The sequence below is a fragment of the Pseudorca crassidens genome, chromosome 3, assembly GCF_039906515.1.
Source record: "Pseudorca crassidens isolate mPseCra1 chromosome 3, mPseCra1.hap1, whole genome shotgun sequence".
Classification (NCBI taxonomy): Eukaryota; Metazoa; Chordata; class Mammalia; order Artiodactyla; family Delphinidae; genus Pseudorca; species Pseudorca crassidens.
Genome location: NC_090298.1, coordinates 95,687,016 through 95,707,087, shown reverse-complemented (window position 1 = coordinate 95,707,087; position 20,072 = coordinate 95,687,016). Strand labels below are relative to the sequence as shown.

Here is a 20,072-nt window from a genome sequence, read left to right as displayed (position 1 = left end):
ATGAGACTGTACCTGAAACATCCAAGCAAAGTGCCTTAAATGCACTGTCTCAAGCATTTACGGGATAGGGAGAGCATTGGTAGGAAGAAAGAAAACGATCATAACAAAGGATCACCTGAAAGACAAGACTCGCCTTCTCTCCTCAAAAGATCATAGGTTTACAACCAACTTTTATTTTCCTAAAAAAGAAAATTTTTTTCTAAAAAGACTTCTGAATTCACAGCTGTTTTCTCTCTCCTTTGTGACAGTGGTTTCAGATCAAATTGGAACATCTATATACACAGTCGATATTTATTATTATACTCCACTGAATGCCATCATCCTTCTCCAAAATGTGTTGGAGTTAGGTCTGTGGCATTTCCCTTTCCTCTGAAATGGGAGCTTTCATGTCTCTGTTAATGGCTGAGGAGAAGATAAAGATCAAATGCTTTATTAAAAGGCTAGAGCTGTTTTTCTCATTTGCATAAAACTTATACCTTAATGCAGTGTCACCAAACAGGTGGCCAGCGTGACCCCTGAAGACTGGGTACAGTGGACATTTCAACCAGGATCAACGGGCCCAAGTTGTTCCTAACTCCATCTGGGAGGAGTCCTTCTGTGGCCTGGCCGTGCTTGCCGTGGACAGCAGCATCCTCGTAATGCTGCAGCCCTTGAAACAGGGCAGTCCAGGCCAGCGAAGGAAACCTGCTGTTGAAACACTCCTTGATTCCTGAACTGTCCCTCTGGTGCAGGAATAACCAGCCGTCTTCAGCATTCAGCAAGCTGGGTTTTCTGCACCAACATCTGCTGTCCCACCTCTCTCTGGGCAGAGGTTCCCTACTCGGATTTGAGAGGTACCCAAATCTGTTTATCCTCTCAGCTCCTGAAACAGGCAACTTTGATTTTATCCTTCATAACAGACGTTGTTCTCTTTGGTGTATTTATTTTAAAACATCACTCTTGAGGGGGCTGCAAGCAGGCACGTGGTTCCACTTAACCCGGTGGTGTCACGAGATCATCAATTCCTCCTAAAACCGTGGTTGAAAAGCATTTGCATCTTTCTGTCACCTAAAGCCTGCAATCGCAGGGCCACCAAGTGGAATGAGCCTTCGCATGCCTACACATTTGCAAGCGACTATGCACTCCTTTAATAGATTTATTATTGCTGAAGCCATTAGGGACCTTCAGCCACTCTGTCCACGGAAGCATAGATGCATCAACCTATACTCAACTATGATCTTAAGTGCAGTTTCCATTTATGCCAGCCTCTCTCTCTTCCCAGCCTTCCTTCTGTTCCCCTTTCCCTGACATTCTGGGAAGGACATCAACTGTGGCATCACATAGCCCTGGCTTGGCAACCTGGCCTTCTGTTTTTACTGATGGGCTATAGATATTGACTGGACATGTTACTTAACCTCTGTGAGCCTCAGTTTCCTTGTGTGCACAATGGAGAGGATAAGGCCTGTCTCTCTGGATGGCTGTCATATTTAAATAAAATAACACGCATGTGTACGTCATACGTAGAAGGTGCTCAGTAAACTTTCACTTCCACCCCACCCTTTCACCGATGTCCACACTGATCTTTTCCTCTGCACCTGTGCGAGTGCTGTGATTCACATTTTTTTTAAATCACACAACACGAGCTGTGCCATCCTGAGACAGACTCTCCTGCCTCTCCCAGACACCCACCTCCAGAGCTGGGAAGCTTAGGGGCCGGCAAGGAGAAGAAGAAGAGAGCTGCCTCTCCTGCTGAAGACACAGAACCCCAGCTGCTACTCTGAGAATTTAAGGAATTCCAAGAGAAACTATTCAAATAAGGCAATTTTTAGTATCTCAACTGAAGAATAAACAGACATTTATGGAGGACTACCATTTTTACGTGCAGTATCTCACAGCTCATCTTGAGACGCTATTTTTCCCCACTCTGAAGTTGAGGAAACTGAGGCTCAGAGATCTTCCGCATCTTGCCAGAGGTCCCAGCTAATAAGTGGAGCAGAGGCATTCAAATCCTGTGTTTTTACCCTCTGCTCCCGCTGCCTCCCTGTACGATTAGCGATCGTTTGATTTCTCGGAAAAGCTTTTACGCCAGTTTCAAGTCAGATTTTTAAAGATACTCCCGTTGTGAAAACAAAGATGATGATGGATGAGGTCAGAAGGCTGGAGCAATAAAAATGAAAACGTTATCTTAGCGTAAAACCCGACTAAACTCCGAATATGATTCAGCGGTAATAACGGTGGTTCTCTTTGGCCAGGGTGGAACTACTTAATGGACTTGAACTTTGTCCTGATGTTGAAACTAGACAGAGTCACAGTTCTTTGCTCCAGCCTGACTAACTTCCTACAACTTGTGTGCTCTGCCTATTGCAGTCCCCCAAGAGCAAAGTTGAAGAGAACCTGTTCCATCCCTCCTGTTTGCCACACGCAGTACCACACAGTGACACACTGATGGCTCCTTGAGTTTCCAAACCACATGCAGTTTAGGGGCAACCAGGAAAGGGTACAGAAAAAACCCAGCCCTGTTCTCTTTGGAAAGATCACTGCCCAAGTGCACAGAGCTTGTCCTGCCCCCGCCCTGCCATCATCTCAGAGGGTGGCGGACAGAACCGCCACCAGAGCCCAACCGCATCTCCCGCTGTCTCGAGCTCCAGTACCCCACCCTGCGTCGATGCCTACTCCTCCCGTCCCAGCCCCACACCTCCAGAAGGTGTCCGTGGCCTTGCAGTGTCCGAGCTCAGGGTCACTCCATGTACTATCCTCCTGAATCACCATCTGGTACCCAATCCTTTCTTCACTAGGGCAGAATCGCCTAGAATTGTACAGTCTCAGAGTCCAGAGGAGTTTGATAGGCCATTATATTTTATATCCTTTCATTTTACTGGTGAGGATGCTAGGAGCCAGTGCAGCTACGAGACTGACCCAGGGTCACACCTTCCATCTATTAATGACGGCATGAATTAATGATTATCTTTGAAACTTCCTATTATGTCAGTAGAAAATGTGCTTTTTAAAAGAAGCATGGCAGCAAATAATTTTCCCCACAGAAAAAGAGAAGCGCCGCTACCATGATTCCGTCTCCATTTCTAGGCCACACTTAGAGTTACCATCAAGAGCACTTTGCCTTTGCAAGTTTCCAGATAAATTATTTTTCTCATCATTACCACTTACTATTAAAATGTTCATTGGATACCAATATTCTGGAAGAATGGTTGTACCAAATCAGATACAAGCTATATCCGTACAGCCAAGTCCAAGTGCAAGTACACTGATGCATTGTCTGCTGCAGTTGGACACACAGAGGGTATGTGGGGCAGGCCCAACTGGGTCTTTAAAACAAGCAATGTTCATTCACTCGTGTGTACAGACAATAACTGGGACTTCTATCTACCCCTCATACCCTTGTCGTAGTATAGAAGTCATTGTGTCCGGGACTTCCCTGGTTGCTCAGTGGTTAAGAATCTGCCTGCCAATGCAGGAGACACAGGTTCGAGCCCTGGTCCGGGAAGATCCCACATGCCGCAGAGAAACTAAGCCCATGCGCCACAACTACTGAGCCTGTGCTCTAGAGCCCGCGAGCCACAACTACTGAAGCCTGCATGCCACAACTACTGAAGCCCGCGCACCTAGAACCTGCGCTCCGCAAGAAGGGAAGCCACGGCAATGAGAAGCCCGCGCACTGCAATGAAGAGTAGCCCCCACTCACCACAACTAGAGAAAGCCTGCGCGCAGCAGCGAAGACCCAACACAGCTAAAAAGAAATGAAAAAAAAAAAAGAAGAAGAAGAAGAAGTCATTGTGTCAGCAGAGCATAAAGCAAAGGGGATGTCACGAGAGCCAGAAATGATTATGAAGTCAGATAATCAGGTCACAAATGGCCACATCTTACTTCTGATTAATCAGGTTAATTTCACAAGAGCCACTACTACCGAGAAGCCATGACAAGCCCACCTGGCCAGAGAATGCCTCACACTTCCCCAATACTAGTTCTAATCTGCCCACTACTCCCCAAATCCTGCCCCAGAAAATTGTACTTGGGCTCACAAACTGGTAGGACTTGGCCAAAGGTGACTCACAGAGAAGAAAAAAACTAAGTTAGGTGCCAACATTTAGAGAAAAGAAAAAAAAATAGGAGGTTTAACATACAACTCCAGATTTCTGGCTTCTTAAGAAATAAAAATAAAAATCAGAGATCTGGCTTTGCGGGCCAACACTGCATAGGGCCTGCACTTCAGAGCTGAACAGCAGGTGCCCAGAGTAGAGGGGCTGGCCCTCCCCCAGTGGAAACATTCCCACCATTGTCTTAGGAAGCCTTTTTTACCCATTAACCTCACCTGCCTGTTCTTAAGGTTTTCCAGTGAATTTTCTGGGGTGGAGAAGAATAGGCATATCACTTTTTAGTGATGGTGTATTTTACAGAGGTCATTTCTCCTCAGGCTAAGAGTTATGGGAGGCTGAAACAATTTAGATGGACAATTCAGGCATAATGAGCTTCTTTTTGAAGTAAACGTTTTTGTTTAGAATCCTCATGTTGACAGTCTTCCCATGATCTAATTTTCTGGGTAGCTGATTAAGTCTCAGTCATTTTTAGCCTCTACAAGCACAGTCACAAAGAGAGAAATCGACAAGTGTCTGCAGATGCCTATAACTGTGCTATATGTGGGTACCGCTTTACAAAGTTTCAAGATCGCTTCAACAACCTCGTAGCGGCAGCCCAGCTAGCTCCAGATTTTGAACGCAGTGGAAAGTTCTTGTTTGTTTTTGTTCTGCTGGGCTAGCGCACGTCTGCGTGCTAAGGTCTTAGCAGGGAGACTCAGCCCCTGTTCAGCAGGATGGAAAATGACAATGTGATTGATTGGGATCTCGCCACAAAGTAATCATTTCAACAGGAAAATATACTGTCTACATATTTACAAGGGTTAGAGCCCAAAGTTGTGTAGGAAGGGAATAATACATCAAAACCTCAGCTGAAGAAAATTAGAAAGCGTTCGTATGGAATGGCCAAGATGAACCGGGACTGCCAGAACACTTTCACCCACATGATGTACATGTTAACAACCTGATGATACGATGACAGGAAGACACATAAAACAGATATTTTTCCTGGCAGAGAGCCCTTCTGTAAACCTGGAGATATTTAAATAACCCATCTTAGCCATGATCCTGGCTAGGATGAGGATTGAAAAAAAGCCATTGGATTGCATAACAGATTTCTTATGCATGCATTGCTCTTCCTGCCAGCTTCTGGGTTGGGTTGAGAATGTTGCATCAATCCATGCAATCTTAAGATGGAAAAAATTAAAACTGGGAGACAGACTAAAATAGCAGGACTCTGTCTCGTTAGCTTTAGGACATCTGTACAAAGATGAATGCAGTTATGGGAGGATACAGACTCCTTTGTCATGTCAAGAAAAATGAATCTTTAAAAGTATACCTGTATTCCCAAAGATTTCTAACGGAATGAGGATCAGCCTTTTGAGTCTCCATTATTCTTCCACGGCGTGCTGCAAACTCTCTGAGGTAATAGGCTTCTGTATAATACTATAATACTGCTCTTGAGCCCTCGGTAAATGTTGCCACTTCCTCTTCCCCGTATACTTTCTGACTGGTGGCTGGTTTATGTTTTACTCTTTTTTTTTTTTTTAAATGTTTTACTTGCTCTTGTGACTGATTTCTCGCCTTTAATGTTACACTGAACAGAAGCTACGACAAGCAAAATCAGGGCACCACAGAGCTTCTTCCCTTTGGTTTTAGATTCTCCAGAATAGGAAGAACTAGCAAATGAATGAATGGACTGGTGCTTTTCACCTGTCTGTAAATACATGTTCGTGTCTCTTGGTTATGGACCGCCCTTGTGAACAAGTAATTATTTAAAGTTTAATTTTCATCTACACATCAGAGATGGAGATATGGAATTGCTCAGGCTTTTCTCTCAACCTCTCTCCCTCTTTGATTTTCAAGATAAAGCAAATTAATTAATGTGCACTTTTCGACTGAAGAAATGATTAAGACCCAGCTGTGTCTGTGAAATTATCAGTTGGGATGCAACACTCGGGACTTGTTAATGCTTTTTCTGGCAACGAAGAAGAGAGACACAGGTATCTCATATTAAGTGTGTTCTAAAAAGCATAAGTTAGCAGTTTGTTTGCCAGATTAACTTTCAAAGACATCTAAGTTACTAAGTTTGACTTTATTACACACCAATCTTAAATGATTGATGTACTACTGTGAAATAGCTTTGCTCAAAACAAGACCTTTGGCAGTCTACTTCAAAGGCTTTACTAAGATAAAAAGATAGCCCCATTTTACATTAATTTCCCTGATAGATCAACACTTATTTGAAATATGCCTGAGAATTATGCAATATGTACTGTCTTATGAGTTTCCTTTCACTGTATCCAGCAGCCCCATATGGGAATGTTTTTACTTCTAAGATTTAGAAGAATTTTTTCTACACATGAAGAGCATCTTTAAGAAAATGCAGATGGGTAAAACAGTATATTGGCATTTTTATTCACTACTGTTTCATTGCAAGGTAGTATCTGACACTAAAATATACAGAGATATGTTTAAAAATCAACAATACTATTTCAGGATGTGGTTTCAGGTGCTCCCTATAACATTCTCCACAGAGTCTGAAAGGATCCATTTATTTCTTTTTAAACGTAGATTCTGTGATTTTATTTATGTCTAAGGTCACTACAGAATTACTACAGAATTACATAAATGAGTGAAAATCTCAACTAAGGGGTCAAGCAGGTAATGGAAATCAGTGAACTGGGCCAGTAGAGTGGGGATGGGGGTTGGTGAATGGTGCTTGAAGGGAACTGGCATTTAGGTCATTATATCAGATATTTAATTTTTCAATATCGGGCAACTACTTCAAAATTGTGGAAGATTCTGGGCTGCCCAAACAACCCATGTCTGGGGATGGCATGCTGCTATAAACCTGCTGAGAAGAAAAAAGATGTATTTACCTTAAAAAAAAAAAAAAAAAAGCTTTCTAAATCATCCACATTTTGTGGAATGCTATTTCGTGACTGTGAAATAGCCACCCACAATGGCCTAACACCGACTCAGGACAAAGCAGTTAAGGCTCTGAGTTACTTGTTTGGTAGAAGCTTTGCAAAAGGGCCCAGATGCATGGGGAAGGAGGCTGCAGTGGGTAATGGACACGGGCTCCTTATGCAAAACACTGTCATCGGTGAATTCGCAGTGGAAGAGACAGGAAACTGGAGCCCCTTTCTCTAAAATTTATCTTCAAGCCCGTTTCATTTTATGGAGTGGAATAAAGCTGACTTGTAAAAGAAAGAAAAAAAAAATCCCTTTGCTCTTTGGCAGGGTGAAGTAGAGAAATAAAGTCTCCCCGCTGAACTACTATGAGGTCAGAAGCCTTGCTGCTATATTTCACACTGCTACACTTCGCTGGGGCTGCTTTCCCAGAAGATTCTGAGCCAATCAGTATTTCGCATGGCAACTGTAAGTATCCACAATCTCACTCTCACTCTCACTTTCTCCCTCTGTGGGCACTTGAGCCTGCGTCAACAGGCAAAACATACAAATTAAACATTTCATGAAACAGGAAACTTGTTAGTCACTTTAACTTGTGTGGATGGCAGAGGTAGATAATTCAAGTCTAGCCAAAATTGGTGGGATGACTGTTCTGTAACTCCAATAAACGTGGTTGTGAGGATTTGAGACATCCCTCGATACCTCCGATGAAGTCTCAGTTACTACAAGGAGGCTGTGATCATGCCTGGAAACCAGCTATGGGAGAACATCACCGTCATCTGGGTGTTGCCAGTACTCCACATTTTCATAAGTAATTACGACAGAGGCATTGTTACAAGATAACAGAAAAGAAGACTGTTTTTGAGTACTTCAGAGACAAAAATGAACTTTTGTTTAGACTTAGAAGTTTCATCATTGCTAGATTTGGATAGAGAGATTCTGAATTCATAGTAGACTGACTTTTACTGCTTATAACTTTCTTTTGATCTCTGCTTCATTGTCAAGGGTAGAAAGCAACATGATGAAAAAGTCAGTTTCCTCTTCAAAAAGAGGAAAGTTCTACCTGTGTGTGGGATGAAATAGACAATTACTTTTTTTTCCTTCTCTCCAAAAGATAAAATATTTTGTCACAGTAAAAGTGAAAGCATTTTACCCAAATATCTATCTTCACAGTAATCATCTCCAAACACTGAAGGAACCTTAAAAAAGTATTTGACAGCAATACTAGGATACTAAAGAGATCTACCCAGCTTTCTGCTGGACGGTCTAGGTTGTAAAAGGAAATGATTTTATATGAAGGGGAGGTGTCAAGCCTTGACAGCTTTGAGAACAAAAGTCAGGGTATGACTAAGGACCAAACTGTGTAGTTTGAGACCATCATTCTTCAAGTGGCAGAGTCCACCTAACTCAAGGTACCAAACCTGAATAAGCATTTATTTATGTCCATTTGAGGTAGGTATTCTATCTTTGGTGCCCCTGTACTGAAGAGACCCCGGGCCCAAATGTGCTGCTGAAAATCATGCTTCAGTGGACAGTCAAATCTTTGATAGGAGAGAGACATGAATTGTTCTAGCAACCTCCCTGATCAGTGGGTTGATGAAATTTCAGAGCAGTAGAGGAAAAAGCACAAGACAATCCCATACTAAGCTTGATTGTGAGTGAAATATACTGAGGCTCTCTAGTAAGAGTGAGTCATGCTCAGATGCTACAGGGGTTTAAGGTGTAGGGGTCTGAGCACACATCTGTGAATGGATTACAAGTCATTATTTCCACCCCTCTCACCCCCAAAACAACTGCCTTTTAAGTGTGACTCATCTCTCTTTTCTCCTTAGTTTCTCTGGAGGATTGCCAGTGCTCTGGAGATTGTAGGTTTAAAGGCAGAGAGATTTTTGAGGTGTAGGTATTTCCAAAGGTCAAATATTATGACAAATTGCCCACTCTCAGCTAAAGGGAATTGCAGAAAAGGAGAAATACGCTCACTGACTCTCCAGGTCAGGGAAAATTCCAGATCACCCGACTGGCTACACTCAGTTTGACCCTGTCCTGTCAAAGCCCCCATTTCTGTGAGATTAGCCAATTGCTTAACTCAAGAGCGAACTTCCCACAGTTCCTAGAATGCCAACCAACGTAGCGGGGCTGCCTTCAATAGTAGATTATTCCAACTGGACGCCTGTGGAGACTGTATTTTTCTTCTGGCTCCTGGATGAGGGCTCTTGCCTCCAGACCACATTGCCTTTGTGGTGATTGATGGGAAGGCTGCTTTGAAATAGTTTTGTCCGGAGACAAGATCTTTGGCAGACTGCCCCTCGGGCTTAGCACTCTAAAGATGAAAAGAAAACTGTGGATGAAAAGAGCACCTTCATGTGAAGGGTTCACTGGCAAGTTTAACCCCCAGAAAGAAGGACAAGTCAGAAAGAGTGACACTTAGAAATCTAAGCCCAGTCTTATTAGCATCAGGAAATGAAACTGTAACTTGATTATCCTTAAAGAGGACTCTTCTATCACAGCATTTCCTAAAATAACAGACTGGAAAATGGTGGCCCGGTTGGACTTAAATATGGTTTTGTTTTGTGGCTGGCCCCCCTCCTCTCCCTGCCCTGTCAACTCTTGGCTTCATTTCCTTTTCCCTCTCTTGCCCCATCTCCTCTTTTCACAGATACAAAACAGTATCCGGTGTTTGTGGGCCACAAGCCAGGACGGAACACCACACAGAGGCATAGACTGGACATCCAGATGATCATGATCATGAACAGAACCCTCTACATTGCTGCTAGGTGAGCCACCTTTTCCTCACGTTTGCCTTCAGAGCAATCCAAGGGTCCTAATACCTAAATGTCCCCGCTATGCATCGTTTTAAAGATCCCCAACAGAGTGTTCTTTAATTTAAAGTCTACTTTAAGTTTGTCAAGCAGTCATTCTTTCAAGATTTTCTGTGTCTGTTTAACTTTATTATGTGGATTTGGGTTGAAATAATGGCATATTTTGGAGCTTAGACTCAAATAATCCACTGTTTATCTTGAACATCGTATATATATACAAATATTTGCTCAAGCACAGAGTAAAGTGCTTCTCTCCTTGATAGTTACTAAATTAAGTTGAATGTGTAAACATGTATCAATTTAAGTTCAATGAGTGTGTGGGTGTGTGTATATTAATCTTGTGTTTTTGCAGCTAATGTATACTATATATCATTACTTTAGCAGTAGCCATCCATTTTAGAAGATTTTGATTTGGATCTAGTTAAGAAAACACTTATCCACTAGGGACATGTCATTTAAACAGACCATGTCTTAAGGCTGGATGGCATGGTAAGAATACTGCCCAGACAGGAATTACATGCATTAGGCTTTTGTTTCACCTCTAATCTTAATTCACCTGGACCACAACTTCTCTGGCTGTGTAAGTGTCCTCTGTTAAATGAGAGACTAGATTAGATTATCTTAATGAAGTCCTTTGGGATTCTAAAAATACATGATTTCCCATCTGGGGGTGTGTGTGTAGCTCATTCAAAATATAAAGTATAACCTGGGTCTAGCCTGATGAATCGTTTTACACTGGGAAGGAGAAATAGAGATTATGTTTGTAGTACCTGTTTGGCTGTGAGCACAGGCAACAAACAGGTAAGTAACAACACTGCTGGATTCCTTCAAAGCACTTAAATGTCCTGAAAATACAAGCTATACAACATAAAGTAAAAATCCACTGGCTGGATTAAAATATCCTACGAGTACGCTACATTTGGTCACAGGGAGCAACGCCAAAGCACTTTCTAAAATTTTTACTTCACAAATACTTATGTAGTACATATTGGTTGTATGTGCTATATAAATTGCAAATACAGTTGTAAGTCCTTTATAAATGTTAATCCATTCAATCCTGGAAAAAAACCTATGAGATGGAACTATTATCATACCCATGTCTTACAGGAGGAAACCATGTACAGAAAGGTGAAATGACTGGGTCAGAATGACAGAGGCAGGATTTGAACTGGAATGGTCTTGCTCTAGAGTCTGGGTCACTACTCCCTGTACTCCGCAGCCTACTGAGCCGTAGAAGCGGTACTATTTGTCCTGGCTGATAACCTTCTCATAGCTGTTGCCCAAGAACATGGCCATTGTAGGTATTCATTAAAAAGCAATCCAGTGAGTCCTGAGTAGCCGCCTCTCTGGGAGAGTTATCAGCTCCTTCTTAAATCCCATTTTTAGTTTCCTAAATGTAGCAAGTCTGGAAGATTACATTTGTACCCAATTAGCTAAAGGATGGTCAAAACAAATGATTAAACATTGCATCTGTGAGAAATAGGTTGACTCAAGAATCTTCTACGAATTGCTCACTTTGCAACTGAGTCTTTAGGGGAAAAGAAACATTATAACAGACTGCGCTTGTGCCTGATGATTTAGCATGGGTGTGAACTGCAGGTCTCGGCGGGCACCTGAGTTAGGAGCACGGTGCTATGCAGACTTCAAAGTAACCATTATTACAGCTTGTTAAAACCAAGACCGTTTTATCGTAACTCCCTACCCCAAGAAAAGGAGAAAGAAGAGAAGGAAAAAAAAAAAGGAAACACATTCACTTTTTTAACACCATAAAATAGACTGTCTTTGGTTAAAGGTTAAATTTGTAACAGCCTAGCATTGACATGTTGGTTTTCAGTCTACGTGCAGCCACTTCCCTTCAATACACACCCCTGGAGAAGTTCCTAAATTATTTCTGTGGTCGCTGTATTTAGGGTCCCTCCTCTCCCTTTAATTTCAGGTTTCCCAACAGTGCCCCAAGAGATCCATTCTCAGGCAGCAAGTAACACGATTTAAAGTGAAATCCTTCCCCCACGCTGAAGTCATGGCAACACAGTTCAGTGGTACTCACTGAAGGGGGGAAGAGGAAGTCCTTGGATTAAGTCAGTTTGTGTTCAAATAACTTAATTCAGTGAGAGCAGGGTATGAACCCTGCGATGCACACACTGGTGCTGGGGAATAACCCCTGACCCTGGTCTGTGGTTTAGCATCAAGTGTCGTTCTGTTTGCTGGGCAATGTGATCTCTTGGAGATTGAAAAAGATTGCCACTGTCCAAAAGGAGATTTCATTCACAGAATTTTATAGTTAAAAGGCTCCCCCATTCTTCTAGACAATGTGTGTCAGCAATCAGAAGCCAAGTCCCATCCAGAGCCCAGGGACTGAGTGAAGCTTGATGGGAAGAAGGCTTTTCAGTTCTGCTTTATTATTATCCATTTTGTAAATTCTTCTTTTTTTGTTGTTTAATCTCTGAACTGCTAATTAACATAAACAGGCCATGCCAAAAGGGGGCAATCGAAGAGCTTTCTGAGGAATTGCCAATATTAATCAGTTGTTAGTTTACAATTCATATGTTCAGCTCTTACGTAAAGTTTTGAGGAGAGACAGGGCCAGGAAAAACCTCGAGTCATCTCAAACCTAATACCAAAGTAATAGGCAATTCCATTCCAATAATGAACCTGACCTACAGCACCACCAATAGAGTCAAACAAGAGATAAAGGAATGCCATAAAACTGCCTCGGAATTAAAGGGCAGGGCGATTCTGGCACCCTATTGAAGTCTGAAGAACTTCCCAATTCAGCAATTTACAAAACAGGCTCCCCTTTCTCCCCCTCACCACCCTTACACACACACACACACACACACACACACACATACACACACTCACTCTCTCTCTCTTTCACAGTCCAGGAGCAGGCAAGGGAATTTTGTAGGCCAACTGCCTTGCCCCCTTTTATTTTCACAGGAGAGAGCCTGTTTTTATTTCCATTTTTCTCTGTTGTACTTTCCCTAAAAGCAGTAGCAAACAGATTTCCAAAGAACTGGGGGGAAAAGAATTGAAGTGAATCCTGACAGCAGATTCCTTTCTTTTTTCTTTCTTTCCTTCTCCCCTTTCCGTTTCTTTTAAGTAATGAGGGGGCTTGAAAGTCTGCACTGGAGCCTTGAGGTCTTGCTTTAAAGCTGTGGGTAATTTTCCAGCCCCAGGACTTCCTGCATTTTAGAAAAAGTCAATGTTATTTCAAGGGAAAACGAGCTGTTTTGCTTTCCCTCACTAGCCCCCCATCTCCCCAGTTGAGTGTAGTTCTTTTCTTTCCTTTATTCTGAATTCCAGACAAAAACGCCCTTGTACTCAGTTCACACAGAAGGGGATGTTTAAATATAGCCCCACACCTGAGCTGCTGATTCTGTTTCTCCCCTTCCAAGGGGAGAATGGCAGCAAATCATAAAGTCAACCAAATTCTCAGCAAAACAGGAAGGTAAACAGAAGCAAGAAATGTAAACTTTAGCTCAAGTACATTTTAGACCTTAATTGACCATCATCGTGTGAAAAGAGAGAGCGGCTCCTGGAAACAGTTTTACTTTTATCGTCTTCCATCTTCTCAAATTATCAAAGCTAAGGCTGAAAATATGTTGTCTAAAAAGAGATGGAGATGAGCTTTTTGTTAGCTCCCTTGATGAACAACTGTAGCGTGCTGAATACCATGTGAAAGGGCATGCGAACCCATCTGTGTTCCAGTTTGGAAGCCTATTCAACTTTCAGACATCTCCCACTAAACTACATATATACAGATGTTATAGTTCTATGATGAGAGAGACGACTGGGAAGTTTTCATAAAAGGTGTCCCTTGTGGCAAGATGCCACATTTTGTCAGAAGATGCTGCATGTCAGCCAGAGGCATCTCTTGGAGGCTGAACCCTCCCCTTTTTCTTGCATATGCATGTTTTGTTTTTAATAACATGGATGTGGGTTTATCTGCCTTGAATGAGATATATACTTGTATTCAGGAGAAAATGAACGATCTTGACTCTTGTGTTTGACGTTGTATTAATATTTCTTTGTTTATAGGGACCATATTTATACTGTTGATATAGACACCTCACACACAGAAGAAATTTATTGTAGCAAAGTAAGTAGTTTTCAAACCTTCTTTCTGAAATGAAGGACCTTAGGATAGTTCTTGAAGAGAATATGTATTTTAAAGGCATTGATTGAGATGACATGGCTTATAATAATTTGGAACATTCTGTGAAGTCCTAATTTGGGGGTAAGTTAGGGCTTAATACGTACCCAGAAATGGTTATGTACGTCATATTTTATTCATCAATTATGTGTGCATGTACACTTTAGAGTTTTAGGTAATTGCTAAATTGTTTTAATAAAATATTGGATGTTTGTCCTGGAAAATATCAGTTTTCATATGGAAACTTTTGTCGTACAAACGTTTCACTGTTATGTTTCCATATCTTGCAATACTAAGTTTGAGTTGACTGTTGTGGTTCAGGAATTTGATAATTACCCATTTCAGACACACATAAAATATAACCTTAAGCCTCCCTTGTAACTCCACATGGAGGTATTTTAGTTAATAAAATCCGCCCCAGAAGTAGATGATCCCTTCAGCCCATGAGTTTATGCGAAGGAGTATAACCTGAATTAAATCTTTGTCAACCTAAAGTGAATGTCTCCTTTATGTTTAAGAAAATGACTTCCATATTTTAAGAAAAAGGCCTGCTTCACGGAAACTGATTTATCAAGTGAAAAAGAAGGGCAAGGACATGTACTTTATCAAAATGAGCGTAATTTAGCAAGTTAATGTGGAGATTTTATGTGAAATGTCCATCCACGCTGTTGTTTATTCTTCTTTCCTTTTTCCTTCATCTTCATCTCAAGAAGAAGATCATTTTGTAGTTTAATGGATAGGGGTTCAAAATTAAATGAACATTTCCACCTCTAATCTTTTGTTGTTATGGTGAATTAATCATGGAGAAACCACGCTGTTGTTTATTCTTCTTTCCTTTTTCCTTCATCTTCATCTCAAGAAGAAGATCATTTTGTAGTTTAATGAATAGATAGGGGTTCAAAATTAAATGAACATTTCCACCTCTAATCTTTTGTTGTTATGGTGAATTAATCATGGAGAAAGGGTGCGGAAAGCTTTCAATAAATATATGTTCAGCCTCTAGTCTCCCCCAGGGAACTCTTACTTCTAAAATCAAATGCAACAACCTCTGGGTTCTAATTGATTTCTTTCTTGATCACTGCAGAAACTGACATGGAAATCTAGACAGGCCGATGTAGACACATGCAGAATGAAGGGAAAACATAAGGTAGGCAATTTTCATTTCTCCTGCAGCTGCCACTTTGGGTTAAGTCCTTGACTGTTATCTCTAGCCGTAGACCGTCATGTGGAATGGGTCACACTAGTCCCTTTTCCCCCAGTAATTGTTTCTTCCATCAACTTATTGAAGGCTTTAATTTGCAAAAATAGTTTGCTTTTCATGTGATAAAACATTACGGCAGCTGCTAGGGATGCGTCATGAACTATCTAGGGGCACCAGGGATTATGGACACCAAGCTGGCTGCCCCGACTCCTGTGAGTGCCCTCTCCGGGAGCCCACGCCTCACGGTCCAGAGCCCTCAGGGAGTCTGCAGAAGAGCTCAGAAAGGCTGCCGCAGACATACAGAAGTCTGTGCCTTTGGTCATAGAACATAAAAACACACTTCAGCCAGGAACCTTATATATCAAGGGACCCTGGAGTCTCTGGCATTAGAATTAATGTGATGGGGAGGCTGGTACTTCCAGGCCTGCCTTCCTTTTGAGGCATAAACACATTTTCACTCTATGCCATGTTCTTATTTACTGTTGAAAAAGCAGTTGTTACTCTCATCATCATCTTGTGGTAAACATAAGGAGGGGCTCGAACTTTTCACAGGGGAACGCTCCAGCCACCAGCATTTTAACCTTGCTGTTAGCAGATCATGGTACACGGTCAAGGGGTCTCTATACTGAACGGACTGGATACCAAAAAGTTTGAATTATTTTTCAGGATGAGTGTCACAACTTTATTAAAGTGCTTCTAAAGAAAAACGATGATACTTTGTTTGTCTGTGGAACTAATGCCTTCAACCCTTCCTGCAGAAACTATAAGGTAAATGCTCTCTTGTCTCTTGGAACCACACAGCCCGGAGGTATTTCATAATTCACTGTGATTGTGCCTGCAGTAACCTAAGAGGGTTAATTCAACACCACCTGGGTTCCTCTCACTTGTTCGACTTAATGTATTGCTCCACATGAGTGATCCTGGGCAGGCTTCTAAGCTTCCTGTTTGTTCAGGATTGATTGACGCGGCTTTAAAGAGCCGACCCGGCTAAGTTCGTTTCTGTAAAACCCTATTCTCTATTGTTCAGAACGCCAACATATGTACCACATAGTGGATTTCCTCTCTCTCCCTTTCTCTTTTTCCCTCCCACCCTACCATCTCCTCTCTGAGCACAAAAACACACTTATATTGTGAACGATTCCTATTTTTAAAGGGATCTCAAAAGCATGTCATTGGAAACTGCAGACTTTCCTCTAGGTAAGATTTTCAAGAACACAGGAAGTTAATTCCATTCAGCACTCAGCTTACTTGACTATGGCCTTACTTAACTTGGCCTTTATGCAAGGGAAAAAAATTAACCCTCGGGCTTCCCTGGTGGCGCAGTGGTTGAGAGTCCGCCTGCCGATGCAGGGGACACGGGTTCGTGCCCCGGTCCGGGAAGATCCCACATGCCGCGGAGCGGCTGTACCCGTGAGCCATGGCCGCTAAGCCTGCATGTCCAGAGCCTGTGCTCTGCAAGGGGAGAGGTCACAACAGTGAGAGGCCCGCATACTGCCAAAAAAAAAAAAAAAAAAAAAATTAACCCTCGCAGCATTAATAAATCTAGTTAGTTCTGATGCAGCTGATGGTGGTGTTGCTGAAGGAGCAGAGATGGCAATGATCTGAGGTCTCTCCTTGTCCCTTCTTTCTGCAACAGTCTGTCATTCAGCAAACCCATTTTGAGTTTCTCCTGTGACCAGGCATTGATGTTGTAAAGACAGATAGGAGGCCTCCATCCTTAGGGAAGCCAGACAGGGAGAAGAAAACTGCAATCCCATGGGTTTGCTGCCATGGTGACATAATGCAGAGCATGACGGAAGTATCACAGAAAAGTGCTTATATCAGCCTGAGATGTGGAGTCAGGGAAAGCTTCCAGAAGGAGGTAGACGACTCCTGTCTTCAAGTGTTCCCTCCTGCTGTCCCCACGTATGGAACACGAACACCCCAGCCCAGGAGAAACCCAAGCGTCTGTGATTGCCCAGAACCTGACACAGTGTCTCCAAACAGATGTTCGATTAATTTTGAGGGGTAAATAGTGAATGAGATAATGCCTAACCTCAGTCTTAGAGAAGAAGCAGAAGTTACCAAATGAAGGGAGAAGGGCATTCCAGGTAGGGGAACAGCATGAACAAAGGCATGGAGTAAGAAACAGTCTACTGAGCTTGAGAAACTTCATTTGGTTCTGAAGTGCTGGACTGTGAGGTGACAGTGACAACAAAAAAGAGCCTAGAGAGGGAGGTGGCCTCAGGGATTAAGGGAGGAGATGAGATTCAGGAAATACTTAGGTGACAAAAACCAGGAGGATTTGCTAATTAACAAGAAGCACAGGATAAGGAGAGACAGGAGTTAAGAACGGCTGCGAGGCTATCTCCTGGGTGGGTGGACGGATGGGGCGGCCACCAGTTTGGACAGGGAGTAAAGGAAGAGCAGTGAGGTTGAGGGGGGTGGTGAGAACACGGGTGTTCCATCTTGCATGTTAGCAGTACTCCTGGCACCATGGATGGCAAGGCCTACAGGACATGAATAAAGATCTCCAACAAGAAGATGGACGGGGTCAACCTTGATTTAGGGAGAGACATGGGGGGCATATCTAGATTTGGGTTTCACCAGCATAAAGTGAAACCTTAGGGGTGTGAAGAATGAGCAAAAAAATGCTGGGCTGATATCAGGACCAGAGGGCTCACCAGCCTGGGTCTGACAGTTTTAAAAGACTGCCTTAGCATAGACATCGGAGGGAGGGTCTGTTTTACCCTCATGCTCATGTTTCATCTTATGTTTGGAAAAGGGCACCAGCAGGGTCAGGATTAGGGTGAGGCAAGTGAGGCATCTGGCTCAGGAGCAACATGTAAGGGGGGGGGGCATCCAAAAATTCAGTAATCAAGATAAATGATTTTTTCAATGCAGTATTTTTTTAAATCTAAATTAATGCAAAAAATACTGTCATATCCAAATTTTAAATAATGACAGGAGCCGATTCAGGCTGTAATAGAGGCAGCAGTCCAGTCAAACATTCAGCCAGTAACGGTATACTGGAGCACGGACTTCCATTCTACCACGTAATATTCCATCCCTGTTTGTCATTGTTTAGGACTCATTAAGATCAGTGCTTCTAACAAATCCTAAGAAATTCCCTAGCTGGAAAGCTATCTTTTATGACAAATTACAGGTTTTCTTGGCACTGTGAGGCCCGGCCTGCAAGTGTTCCAGCTCTTTCTTCCTGCACATGTTCTATTCCCCAGGGCGCTTCATCTCTAAGGGATGCCTTCATCTCTCCCTTGTTCTAGCCACACCTGCTGAAACATGTTCCAGGAGGCTGGGCCTCTCAGAAACCACAGACAGGATACACCTAGCACGGCGAATGGTAGTGAGAACCCTTGGCATTGCTCAGACAAGTGTTTTTAGACTCTCGGGGCACGAGGGACTTTGCTGAGGATATGAGACAAAATGTATTTGGCTGCAGGGAGAATGGACAGCCTCTCTCTTAAGTGCTTGTTATCTCCAGATCAGGACCAAAGGGTCAAAGCAAAAACAATGACCAGTCTTCCACTAACCCAACTCTCAGAGCGCAGAAGCGTCAAGTTAAACTATCTGAAGCAGGAGAGTGACAAAATTTTGGTCTTTGCTTCTGCACCGGGCCCTGACTTACACAATTTTTTTTTTTTTGCGGTACGCGGGCCTCTCACTGTTGTGGCCTCTCCCGTTGCGGAGCACAGGCTCCGGACGCGCAGGCTCAGCGGCCATGGCTCACGGGACTAGCCGCTCCACGGCATGTGGGATCCTCCCGGACCGGGGCATGAACCCGTGTCCCCTGCATCGGCAGGCGGACTCTCAACCACTGCGCCACCAGGGAAGCCCTGACTTACACAATTTTTGTAACAGAAGTAAGCTGAATATATTAGAGAGATTAGAGCCCCAAATAAGATTATCTGGGGAAGAATTCTGAAGGCTGCCCACTATAAATCTACAACTACACTCCACACCTTTTCCCTCCTGTTCTCTAAACCTCTTGAACTTCCGCACAAGTCAGGCTGGTTCTTAGTATAATTATCTGTACCCTACGGTGACTTAATTTACTCGGGGCTGCTATTAAGTCTAAGATCTGATGACTGCTACAAGGATTAGTTCTTACTTCACGGAAGGAGGATTTCACCATGGCATTGTTTTGTCTCTGGGCTTTTCCAAGTTCCCAAACCAATACATTAATTCTTCATTGCTTCCTGCCCTTGACTAGCTATAGCTATAGCCGCTTTTTTAGAAGTAGGTACATTTTAAAACATATATCCCCACTGTATATTATCGTTTCCCCATTGCCAGGATTACAGCATGCACTGCTTGGGATAACAGCATTTCCGTTGCATCACTGTGTACTAAGCCTCACCTTGAATACTTGCCACAGACCGCGAAGTCTGTCACAGTTCATCAGGAAGCTCTCCTTGGGACAAAATATCAGGAAAAGACTTTCATAAAAATGTGCTGGGGCGAGAGTACATTTGCTTTAAAGGATGTCTAACTTGAACATCTTTTCCCTAAAATTACATTTTTAACACACTGCTTTATGGGATTCTCGGCTACAGTTTAAACAAACAGGATGGCTTCGATGGGGGAGATCTCAAAGTGCTTGTACATAGAAACGGCCTGTCCCATCCCTGAAGAGGTTTCTGTGGGCTGAGGGCAAAGGGCTAGTGTTGGACAACACTGGCGGCTGCTCAGTGAGAACCTCGCTCCTTCCTCCTGGGCAGCAACTCCAAGCACCTTGATTCAAGGCACCCTGATTTAGTGCTAAAGGCCTTTTCACAGATCCTTCCTCAGCACCACGGCTGTCTTAGGTTTATCTTCTTTCCATTTTCATATACGTAGTCAAACCAGGCAACTGCCACATGATACACAAAATACCCTAAAACCGTAAAGAAGACTGAACTACAGAGAGGGTCAAA

General features: G+C 42.9%; 1 protein-coding gene across 5 annotated transcripts in view; it reads left to right on the top strand.

Annotated features, from left to right (window-relative positions):
* Positions 1–20,072, top strand: part of SEMA6A (semaphorin 6A) — a 129,097-nt gene that overhangs the window by 58,484 nt on the left and 50,541 nt on the right. For 3 of the 5 annotated variants that reach the window (XM_067731499.1, XM_067731504.1, XM_067731503.1), the window contains exons 2-6: positions 7,314–7,451; positions 9,640–9,757; positions 13,844–13,904; positions 15,043–15,105; positions 15,826–15,927. In XM_067731499.1, coding sequence (XP_067587600.1) covers positions 7,352–7,451; positions 9,640–9,757; positions 13,844–13,904; positions 15,043–15,105; positions 15,826–15,927 — 444 coding nt within the window. In that variant the 5' untranslated portion in view covers positions 7,314–7,351. Of the gene's footprint in view, positions 1–5,269; positions 5,493–5,731; positions 6,071–7,313; positions 7,452–9,639; positions 9,758–13,843; positions 13,905–15,042; positions 15,106–15,825; positions 15,928–20,072 lie in introns of those variants that run through there. The other 2 variants (XM_067731501.1, XM_067731502.1) reach the window with 2 other exon arrangements.